This window comes from Syngnathoides biaculeatus, chromosome 2 (genome assembly GCF_019802595.1).
Source record: "Syngnathoides biaculeatus isolate LvHL_M chromosome 2, ASM1980259v1, whole genome shotgun sequence".
NCBI lineage: Eukaryota > Metazoa > Chordata > Actinopteri > Syngnathiformes > Syngnathidae > Syngnathoides > Syngnathoides biaculeatus.
In genome coordinates this window covers 21167594-21179122 of record NC_084641.1, presented here as the reverse complement: position 1 = coordinate 21179122, position 11529 = coordinate 21167594, and the positions used below count along the sequence as shown (strand labels likewise).

Here is an 11529-nt window from a genome sequence, read left to right as displayed (position 1 = left end):
ATTAGTAACGCATGCGCATTAATCACAAGGAGACACGGGGGAGCGCTCAGACCGTCACACCGGCAGCTAACTCTACAAGACCTTTTATTAAATAAAAAAAAAAAAAGAAAAAGCTGACAAAGTCTCATCATCATCTTCGTCGGATAAGAACGAGATAATGTTTCGTAAACGCCCGCTGCGACCGCGTGCGTGTGGACAATTCCCCGGAAACATTGACTGCCGATATTGATTCTTTGAAATGTCACTCGCAGGGATACAGTCAATCGATATTTTCCACCCAAAAATTTGAAAGCAAGTATGTATTTGTTTCACAGTGCATCTGCAATAGTTGTCATTCTTCTTACATCTATTGTGCAGTATTCCAAGCATACAGGGTATAAACAGACTTTTGGGCTGGGCTTCACGCACTTGAAAATCTGCTAAAATTACAAAATGATCAAAGCGTGTCACATCTATAGCAATATCTTAAACAGTGCTGCTCATACGAATGTATATTTGGGCTAGGAAAGTAGCACATCTAAATAAATCCTAGTTTTTTTTGTGGGAAACCTGAGCTTGTATTATATATTAATTTGTTACTTGTATTTTTTATTTACTTAATATAGAAGGAAGCACAATTTAATGAACAAGAGAAAGCAGCTGCATGCGAGTCAAATATTTACACTGTACACACTTAGAAGCTGATCTTTCGGTCTCATTCTGGGATACATCTCATATACACATATTGCAAACGGGCTAAACACACTAATCAATTTTGAATATAGTGCAACACTTTCAAGGGGACAGCCAGCTGCTTTGCCTGCACGTACTGTAGTCCAAACAAGAACGAGACTGAGCAACTCAGGTCGGCAATAAAAACGGGCTACGCATAAATCGACACAGTGGGCCCTTCAGAACTCCTCGTGGACATTCCTGGCATAGTCCATCAGCTTGCTGCCGGTAAAATATTCGCTGTACTTGAGAATCTCCTCCAGCTCCAGAGTGTGGTTCTGGTTCTCGTCAGCTACCGCGATCATCTGTTTGGCTTCGTTCAGAGCGTTGTGCTCGTTCATCGGGTCCATGTACTCCTGGCAAACAGGAAAAGTATTTTAAAAGTCTGTGTGTGTGTGTGTATATATATATATATATATATATATATATATATATATATTTTTTTTTTTAACAATAATGTGTGAACAAAGTCATGTTAGTTGAGTAGGCTTTCTGAAATTGCAGCCTGTCCGCAAGACACTCGTCAACCGAGAAGGTAAAGTTTGCATGTACATTAATATCTGTCGAAAATACGAGGTTAGTCGATTGATTGCTTTGTTTAGAGCCTCACTCAAGGCTTTAGGCCTCGGAACGGTGATGTCACATACTGTAGGCGTTCAGTGTTTCCCATAGGATCAGAAGCTATTCTACGGTGGGTACTTGGTGGCCAGCAGCGGGTTTGGGGGAAGGAGGTGGGGGTGAAAGTTGAACAAACAACGACATGATCATATATTAAAATCTTTCAATGAAAAAAAAAAAAAAAAAAACACAAATGCTTAAAATGACAAAATGTAGAAATTAAAATGTAAAATCATACACTCGCGGGGGTCTGCACCAACCCTTTCATTCATGCATCTACCCTATTTGGCATACCTTAGCTTTGTCTATTATAAATACTGAGTAATTCCAGTTATATCTTCAAAATACATTTCACTGTGAATATAATTTTTGCAACAAGCAATGGCTGGCTAAACAGCGCATTTCTTTTAACTTTAAAATTATTCTATGCCTGACTGGCAGCTGGTGTAAAGACTTTAGAACGAGAATAATATGCTGTGATCACTTTGTTCTGCTCAGAACCTGAGCTGCAGCTTTTTGGACAGTCCAGCCAGAAGACCATTCCAATAGTCAAGTCGACTTGATATAAAAGCATGGGTGAGGTTTTCCTGGTCTGGTTGACACATGCAATCCTTCAGATGGTAAAAGGCAGTTTTTGTGACTAACTTGATATGACTGTTGAAAGTTAGGTCGGAATCGATCACAACCACCAAGATTTTGGACTTGGTCTTTGCTTTTTAAAGCTAGAGCGGCCATGTGTTTACTAACAGCAATTCTCTTCTCTTTATTGCCAAAAACTATTGTTTTGTTGTGGTTTAATTGGGAAAAAAAAAATCTTGGCTCATCCCATTATCTTCTTGTCTGATTTAGACAGTGACCCAAGACCTCAATTGAACTGTAGTCATCTGGAGACATTGCTAAATATAACTTATCTGCATAGGGAAAAATGGCCTCCCGATCAGAACCCGAGTGATGTTCTGTTACTGGACTTCTGTGCTCATCACTGATTGTCCATAACAAAGACCATGGTCAGGCCTCAGGGTGTCCACAAGTGCACTTCGCACCCTAGGTCACAGTTCCGATGATCGACTTTATGGTGTCATTGGATTTGCGGGCGCATGTCTTGGACACTCGGGTGAAGAGTGGGACAGAGCTGTCAACTGATCACCACCTGGCAGTGAGCTGGCTCCGATGTTGCGGGAAGATGCCAATCCGACGTTGCAAGCCCAAACATTATTGTGAGGGTCTGCTGGGAACGGCTGGCAGATTTTCCTGTTAGAAGGATTTTCAATTTCCACCAACCAAAGAATTTTGCAAATGTTCCAGGGGATATGGGGGAGATTGAGTCTGAGTAGACAATGTTCCGCACCTCCATTGCTGAGGCAGCCGACTGGAGCTGTGGCCGTACGGTGGTCGGTGGCTGTCGTGCAGGCAACACCCCAAACACATTGGTGGACACCAACAGTGAATTATCCAAAACTCAGTGATGATGGAATATTGGGTTGGGGGAAATCACTCAAAATTGCACTGCAATCACGGTTACTTATTCCCAATGAGTTTTTAGGATTACTCATTACTGATTGATCAAATTGTACTATGCCATCAATATGTGTTGTGTTTGACAGGAAGAAGATTCTACAAATATCAAGAGAACAAGCAGAGGAAGTAGGGACACCTCCAGTTCTTCCAAGGTGACAATGCCATTGTGGTCGGCGTCGATGGCGTCCTCAAACTCTTTCTTCCGCTCACGAACCCAATCGTCATCCATGTCTTGGCCTTCCTGGTTCTCCACAGTACCCACAGGGAGTGAGATGAACTCAGACAAGGTCAGCTTCTGGTCACCGTCTTGGTCTATGGCAAAACCAAAGAAAAAAAAAAGAAGGTTTGTATTTTAAGTTAAAGGTTTTCAGTGGATAATGTGCAGTGGATAGATTCATGTTCAAAATCGTGTTGTTTTTGTTTTGTTTTTTGTTACAGATTATAGCCTCAGTCCGATGCAAACAATGTATCATTTTTTTTTTCCTAACCTCCCACCAAAAGTGCATTCTGGGAATAATATTAAACCATGTTACTGCAATATTACAATGTATCCTGGAAAAAAAAACTTGGAGAATCGAGAGACTTTCTAGGACAACGGAGAAGAAAGAAGGTGAATGAACTGTTGGCGGGTTTGAAGCTGCAGCACTGTGTTTACTCACAGCAGAGACATCAGTCACGAGGCTGTGAAGGCTGGATACCTCAATGCTAATGAAATTGCAGTGGGTTCAAAACCATTTCATCAGGCTGAATTTGTAAAAACATGCATGATGAAGGCAGCAGAGATTGTCCTGAAAGGCGCCAGGCTTTTGCAAATATGATCTTGACCAGAAACACCGCTGCAGACGGGATTTTCGATCTTTCAGTAGATTTGGACAACTAGTTACAGCACAACGTAAAGTATACTTTATTGCGCTTTCAGTTGCAACAGATGAAAGCATGGGCATGACAGACGTTGCACAACTGGTTATTTAAATCAGCAGAGTTGATACATTGACCGTCGCTGGAGAGTTTGTGGAGAGGGTGCCAATGAAAGATATGACGACAGAATCTGATAATTTCACCGCACTCGTCGTAGTGCTGGTCCCGCACTGTCTGCCAGGCTGCAGACTGTGCGCCCCCTCAACGATCGAGAAAAAACAGCAGGTGTTGTCACAAAATTGTGAAAGTGCAATCTGCAAATGGAGGACATGATTTTTGGACTTTTCCCTGCATTTTGCATCAGAAAGCTATGTGTTGCAAGTCATTAAAGTTAGATAACGCCATGATAGTGGTCATCAAAACTGTTAATTTAATCTGATCCAGAAGGCTGAATCACCGTCCGTTTGACAGCCTTCTCAGAGATAAAAGATTACACGTATGGCGTGCCACACCAGATTACAATGTGTCATGCTGAGACGTATCTTTGATTTATGAGATGAAATTGGACAGTTCACGGAAAAAAAGGAAAAGGGCAAACCAGTGTTAGAATTTCATTCCGCAGATTGGATGCGGAACCTTGCATTTATGGTGGATGTTACAAAGCACCGGAATAACTTCAACAAACAGCTGCTAGGGTGCAACAAAGTTGTTATGCGGTATGACAAAATATGCTCTTCTTCCACTTGTTTAGGGAACAGGATTATGTTATTTTTATATCTATTTCTGCCTGAGAAATGACACCCTGAAATTGTTCTGTGATTGTGTGTTCTTTTTCCTCATAATTAAAAAAAATGCCTTAGGATTAATAGTGATGTTGTGATGTAAAAGTGACTGTATTAAAACAAAGAAAATATTTTTATTTTAAGTCATAAAGTATGTGACTTGTAGACCATGATTTACTGGTCCGGTGCTCTTGCTAATAGATATTCCTCCATATGGCCCCTGAGCGACAATGAATTTGACACCCCTGGTTATGACAATTTTTTTTCCTGATTGGAAATGTGGATGATGTAGCACAGCATTAGGAGAAGGAAATCTGAGGAAATGCGGCATTTCCAATTCCTGCTTGTAAATGTAAATGTTAATGATAGTTGACACTCTTTATGAAAGTTCAATACATACTGTAACAGTGAAATGATACAAAATGACACAATAATGAACAATTGTATTTCGTATTGGAGACATCATGATGTGATAGAGGAGAATAAATGATCGAGATGCCACGAGGACAGCCGAGTGGAGGAGAAGTGGGACCCACCTAAGTCACGCATTATCTCCTTGACCATATATTTGAGCATGCCTCTGCTGTGCTCCGGGTGCAAGAAGGCCAAGAACTCCTGTTCATTGAGGAGCTGGTCGGCTGGAGGGTTGTCAGCTTGAAACCAGCGGTCCTTCAGGCTCTCCAGAACATCCTGCGCTATAAGTGACAGCAAAAAAAAAAAAAAAAAAATTGACAAACTTTTACACTACAAACGGGGATGTATTACCTCAATCACTGAGCACTGATGACGTACATTTGGGTAGTCCACTAAAAATCCATAAGCCGCAGACAAAATGATGACTAACATTTATGATAAATGCACCTAGAGCTGTCACTAGCAGATCCTTTTAGAATTTATTCTCTTATTGATTATATAATAACCCTGCACACCCACTATTAATTTTGGTATTTTTTACTACTAAAATGCATTTTATTACTTATGAAGGCTGGACTTTGATCATTAAACTGCATATGTTGGTGCTCAGTGTATGGTATAAATGTATTTTATAGAATTTGCGAAATGTTAAGCATTTGCGTGCTACTTATTACCTCTTTTAGTAAAAAACACACAAAAAAAAAAACAACTCAGCTCACTCAAAAATCATATTATACGTACATTACAGATCTTGCATTTCTTAAATATTCTTTGATATGTTGGGCAAAGTTTTATTGGCTCAACCGCTTTGACTTGACTTGTGGAATTCTGTAGCTGGAGCCCATGTGATCCAGACATTTGTATGTCACGGTTCTTGATGCAATGACACCAGCCTCAATCTGCTCGATATGAAGCTCCCCAGGATTTCTTAATTGCTATTGCCTGAAAATTGCCTGTCTCTCTCCTTTTTCCTTCCCCCTAACAATTGTTACCCTACTATACTATACTACACTATTATACTATACTATACAGTACAGTGCTCTATGAGCATCCATTTTTTTTTTTTGCAAGTTCTTTTAAGTCTCCAGAACTCCAGAAAATCATGTCTGGTTTTTAAACAAGTCAGTAATATTTTGGGTTTCATCTTGATTTAAGCATTTTTTTTAATTAAAGAAACAAAAATCACAACTTTTTATAACTACTTTTATTCGGTAACTATTCAATTTATTACAAAAACTGACTTAAAAATTTATTCTGAAATTATTAAAGAATACTTATGTTTGGTTAATATTCCATTAAAAAATACTTATAACATTGATTATTACAAAACAATTATATTTAAATTGTTATGCATGTATTTGTGAATTATGAATGAGGGTAAAAAAAGAATATTCTAACTATCTTGTAAAGTTATAACTTTTCCCATTTGGATTGGTTATTGTAAAACTTATAAACTTTTTTTTTTCAGTGGACTTTTTTCCCTCCTCAATATTCCATCACATCCTCTTAACTACAAATAAAAATTCAAGAAATATTCCATTGAGTTCTGTACTTACTATCCTCATCAAGTTTAAGATCTTCGTTATTCTTGATTTTCTCAGCAATTTCCTTTTGATCAAAACCTTTGCTGGCAAGAAACTTGACTCTGTATTCATCCCATGTCACATGACCTGCAAATTTTTTTTTTTTTTTGGGGGGGGGGAAACAAAGATTGTTTTAAGATGACTTGAGCAGAGATCAATTGTCTAGTAATAACCTATGTAATTGGTAATCAATGTGGAAAAAAAAACAAGTTTAGAAATAGAAATAAAAAAATTCTTGTTTTTAAATCCACACACTTACCGTCACCATCCGGATCAACGCTATGGAAGCTGTTCTTGTTCTCCTTCATGGCCTCTTGAAAATGCTCCTCAGTTTTCTCCATAATCCAGCGCTGCATTTCCTTGGCGCTCACACTGTGATCCTTGTTGAAATCCACTCTGGGGGAAGGGAACCAAGATGGGTTGCAAAGGGAAATTTTGCACTCATACAAGATTTCTTTTTTAATTACCGTGAACAAAAAAAAAAATTAACATTTGTATGTTGTTGGGCGGCACGGTGAATCAGCTGGTAAAGCGTTGGCCTCACAGTTCTGAGGTCCCGGGTTCAATCCCAGACTAGCCTGTGTTGAGTTTGCATGTTGTCCCCGTGCCTGCGTGGGTTTCCTCCCACATTCCAAAAACATGCAACATTAATTAGACACAGTAAATTGCCCCTAGGTGTGATTGTAAGTGCGGCTGTTTGTGTCAATGAGCGCTGCGACTGACTAGCAACCAGTTCAGGGTGTACCCCGCCTCCTGCCCATTGACAGCCGGGATAAGTTCCAGTGGTCCTTGTGAGGATAAGCGGCAAAGAAAACGGATGGATGGATGTTGTTAATGATGTGTTGGCTCCAAAAACGGTAAATTCATTGTGGCAGCAGGGACTGATTTTAAATCTCAACTTGCGATTCACAATATAGACCAGTGTGCTATAATGCACATTTTTAGCCCACTTTAATTGTTAATTTCCTTCAGAATCAGGCTTACTGGCCAAGTACAGTATCTTGCAGCACAAAGGATGAAGTGACAATCAGACATTTATGTGACTTTATGAATGAATAATTCATTTTCAAAATCATATCTATATCAAGATACATGTCCTCGTGAACAAAGTCCTATCTAGGGACGAGAAATAAGAATGGAGTGAGACATCTACTTTGAATGGTTTTCATGTGTCATCGAATGAGACTGAATGGAACCAACTTTTTCCTGCGATTGATGTTTTTGGTTTTCATTTCAAAGGATTGAAGTGAAATGTTATTTATGAGTGAGTAGCTATTTCACAAACCATTTCTTACGGTATATTGTGTAATAGGTAAGGACAATGGGGAGCTTTAACCCCTTAAAAAGAGAAACCCATCAGGACTCCTTTAGTACCATAAATGCAGGGGAGCTTGGAGTAAGTGCCATGTAGCACAAACCAGAAGCAGACTCCATGAAAAACTGTTTTTTGTTTTTCTTTTGTCTGAAATCACAATTTTGATCTGAAAATGGTAAATCGTTCACCACTAGCCTCGAGTAAAGCTAGAATCCAGCTCACACATAACCCCAATGTGGACTATCAAAAATGGATGGATTTTCTCTGCTGGTTGTAGATGAGTAGTAAACCCCATTATACCTCAATTTCTCCAAGATGCCATCAAGCGCACACGCTCAATTCTTAATGAATGATCAATCCATTATTTTGGTCATCCCTGTAACCAAGCCTTAGCTTTTGTTCATAAGAGCCAATACTCAGACTCCCCAATTAACCGCACGCATCCAACAGTGATGGGGTGTGCTCAACACTGGATCCTAATTATTGATTAATGAACGTGATATCGTACTTAGAAAAGATGTCAATAAGCTTCCTTCTGTTCCGCCTTGGCTCAGAGTCCTCGTCAAACTCTTCCATCTCTTTTCCCAAGAAGACCTCCTGGTGAAAGTCCTTGTTGAGTTGACCATCCAGGCCCATCTTCATGCCATTCAAGTGGTCTGGCGGAAGAATCTCATTCTCGTCCTTGTTGATTAAGCTTTTGTCTTTCGGGGCAGACATGTTGGCCGGCCGAGCTCTCACATCCATGCCCAGGAAAAAGGTCCACAGAAACAGCGACACTGCAAGGTTTTGGTAGCCAAGTCTTCTCTGAACTGCCATGGTTGCCTGTGGAGAGATAAGCATCATATCAGAATACAAGGCGGATTTCAAGATCTCTCAAAAAGTGAAAGGCATGCCCGGACACAACTCGCAGATTGGGATTTTCTAAGCCATTGCATCAGGACAAAGTTTTAACTTTGGTTACCGTTGAGGGCTGGTAATAACTATGACAGCGGATCAGCGAAAGATATCAAAACCGATCAGCAAAAAATATATATATTAGCCGACAATATCGGTGTAAAGTCTACTTTCTTGTGTCGTTTGGTGAACTCGACTAACGCTTCAATTGGATTGGAGCAAACAGTGCCAAATGTGTAAGTCAAAGTCATAGTCTCATGGACGAAATACTTTACAAGTACGCAATAATTGATGATAGTAGAAAGCAACATTTAGATCATTGTAACAGAGTAAGAGTACCGTTACTTCATGCAGCAGCAGGTTTTTCTCGTCTCATCAATTTCTGTGACATACGCAAAGCAGATCCCAAGTGCACCTGCAGATCCTCATGCCAATGCGATCACATAGTACTCCGCTGCAGAGCAATATTAAGAAATGTGTGTGGTCTGATCTAGCTACCTGCATTTAAGGAGTACAAAATGGCCTATGACGTCAGCGATGGTGGCGGTGGTGAAGGATCACACCACAGAGTAAAAACTCCTTGGATCCATATAATTAATGTAAATGGCCTAGCCAGCCTTCAATAAGTCTGAAACAATCTGTGACGATAGCGACACTCCATCCCTGCAGGCAAAACTTACTGGATCTATATGATACACGGAAAACGGCCTATTTTGAGTTTGCAATGACGGGTATCGCTGAAAGGGTACTGATTTGCAAGTTGTGTATTACTGCTGTATTATGAATTACTTGTGGGAGATGCTGAATGTAACTAATAAATTATTTTGTAATATAAAATTGAGTTGCCACACTGATGGACACCTGCAATCCATCCCGGGATTTGAAAACCCAACTTTACCCCAACCAAATTAAACTATGACTCGTAGCAATTTTATTTCTGTAATTCTGAGAGTTCTATGGACAGCAATGTTTTGAATGATTGCAAGTTATACTTGATTTATTTTGGAAAAATTACTGCATCCTGCCTGAGTTTCGTTTCACACGTATGTTGAAAGAAGTTAGGTCTTGTATGTTCAATGTTTATCGAGTTGGGCGTGCATTTGAGATTTGGCTTAATGGGCGATCGAGTCGGTACCCCCGTCCAAGACAATTTCTATTTCTGGGCGACAAGCGACTGCTTATCGAAAGGAAACTTGCTAAACACGACTGAGTACTTCAAAACGCTGTGTCAACTATCTCGCTCGTTAGTGTACAATGATCGCATTGTTACGGCAATGCCGTTATTATACAATCGACAAAATAAGCACACTCACCGAAGAAAAGCCTCTCGAAGAGATACTTCTGCTAGTGACGCCGTTGGTAGTTGAGAGGCGGGCGGCTAGCAGAGTTGGTGCCCAGCCGCTACCACGAAACCGGGCGCTACGTCTTTTCCGCCGGGGTTAGCTGTGGACGTGGCCTTCCCTTCACCGAGATAACGCGTGAGGCACGGCGCGAAGCTCTTAAACGAAAGTGACCCTAAAATCGGATGGAAAGTTCTCGTGATCTCACGCAGTCAGATATACGTCAGACTTTTGGCACGATGCTGATTTTATTATTTTATTTTTTGGTGTGTGTCTGACGAGTCACAGAGGAAATGACGACAGGAACTCGGACTTTCACAATAAGGCCGTAAATATTCCTGGCCAACCTCTCTGCTATCACGATTTTCTTATAAAAAAAAAAAAAAAAAAAAAAAAACTCGTCACATTTAAAGAATTTCACTTAGAAATGAGTTCCTTTCCCGGTGGAATAATATTGATTAAAATCAATTTACAAAACTGAGCAACATGTAGCAGTTATTAACGTCCCTTCTATAATTGCACTTATATTTTGAGAAAAATACGTGTAACAACAAACAGCGAATCTTTTTACAGATTTGAACAAATAATGCTACACGGAATGTTGTTTTGGGATACTCCTTTTTTTTGTACTAACTGGAGGAAAACGGGGCTTCAAACAAAATTAGAGAATTAGATTTTAAAATACAGCAAATACCCAACTAATATATAAATTTCACGTTTTCTTGATGTTGATTACAAATGTTGTTTTTGTAAAAATGAATCTGAAACTATATCTCGCATATTTTATGAATGTCCCTTTAGTGTCACTTTCGGGAAATCCACTCAACTGACCCAATTTTCGTAATTTCGTTCTTCCCAGTTTGAGAGACTCGTAGACATTAATACATAAACTCCTCTTTGAGTGGCTTTATCCCTGGCTACATTACGTCAGCGTATTTGCCATTTTATATGTGGCATGTCGAGCCCGCAATGGGTAAAACGACAAGCTACAAAGTGTACAAAGTTAACACGACAACCTATAAAGTTCGTTTACTCCGTCCATATGCTTAGGATAAGCACTACACTAACGTATGTATATTTTATATAATGATTTCATGTGCTCCTAATGAATGTACCACACCATTTATCAAAACATATTGATTGTAAATTTTATATAATCTGTGTGCGTAAAAATATTATAAAATGTGGCTATGAAGTGTGACATATTTTCTAAATAAAGAGCATCCATTGCCTTGTTCTTGATGATCGACAAGAAGCCTAATAATGACAATCGCTGCCAAATGGTACGACTTGTACAGTACAAAATGGCTCCCACTTTCAACCCTTAAAGTATTTGAGACCATTAAATAGTATCAGAAGGTCCAAGCAGAGTAATTCGTCGCAATTAAGTCAAATCCATCCATCCATTTTCTGAGCCACATATCCTCACAAGGGTTGCGGGATTGCCGGAGCCAGATTAAGGGAAATAAAGACTCATTTGTTCGGAGCGTTTGGGC

At 39.7% G+C, this 11529-nt stretch overlaps 1 protein-coding gene across 1 annotated transcript; it reads right to left on the bottom strand.

The window, feature by feature from the left end:
- Positions 1 to 602: 602 nt before the first annotated feature.
- Positions 603 to 10343, bottom strand: sdf4 (stromal cell derived factor 4). Its single transcript, XM_061840479.1, has 7 exons — positions 10007 to 10343; positions 8308 to 8621; positions 6744 to 6880; positions 6458 to 6571; positions 5024 to 5182; positions 2984 to 3159; positions 603 to 1067 (listed from the first exon to the last, which is right to left on the bottom strand). Exons 2-7 carry the CDS (start codon positions 8613 to 8615, stop codon positions 891 to 893), a joined length of 1071 nt encoding a protein of 356 aa, XP_061696463.1. The 5' UTR covers positions 8616 to 8621; positions 10007 to 10343; the 3' UTR covers positions 603 to 890.
- Between the last annotated feature and the right edge of the window lie 1186 nt (positions 10344 to 11529).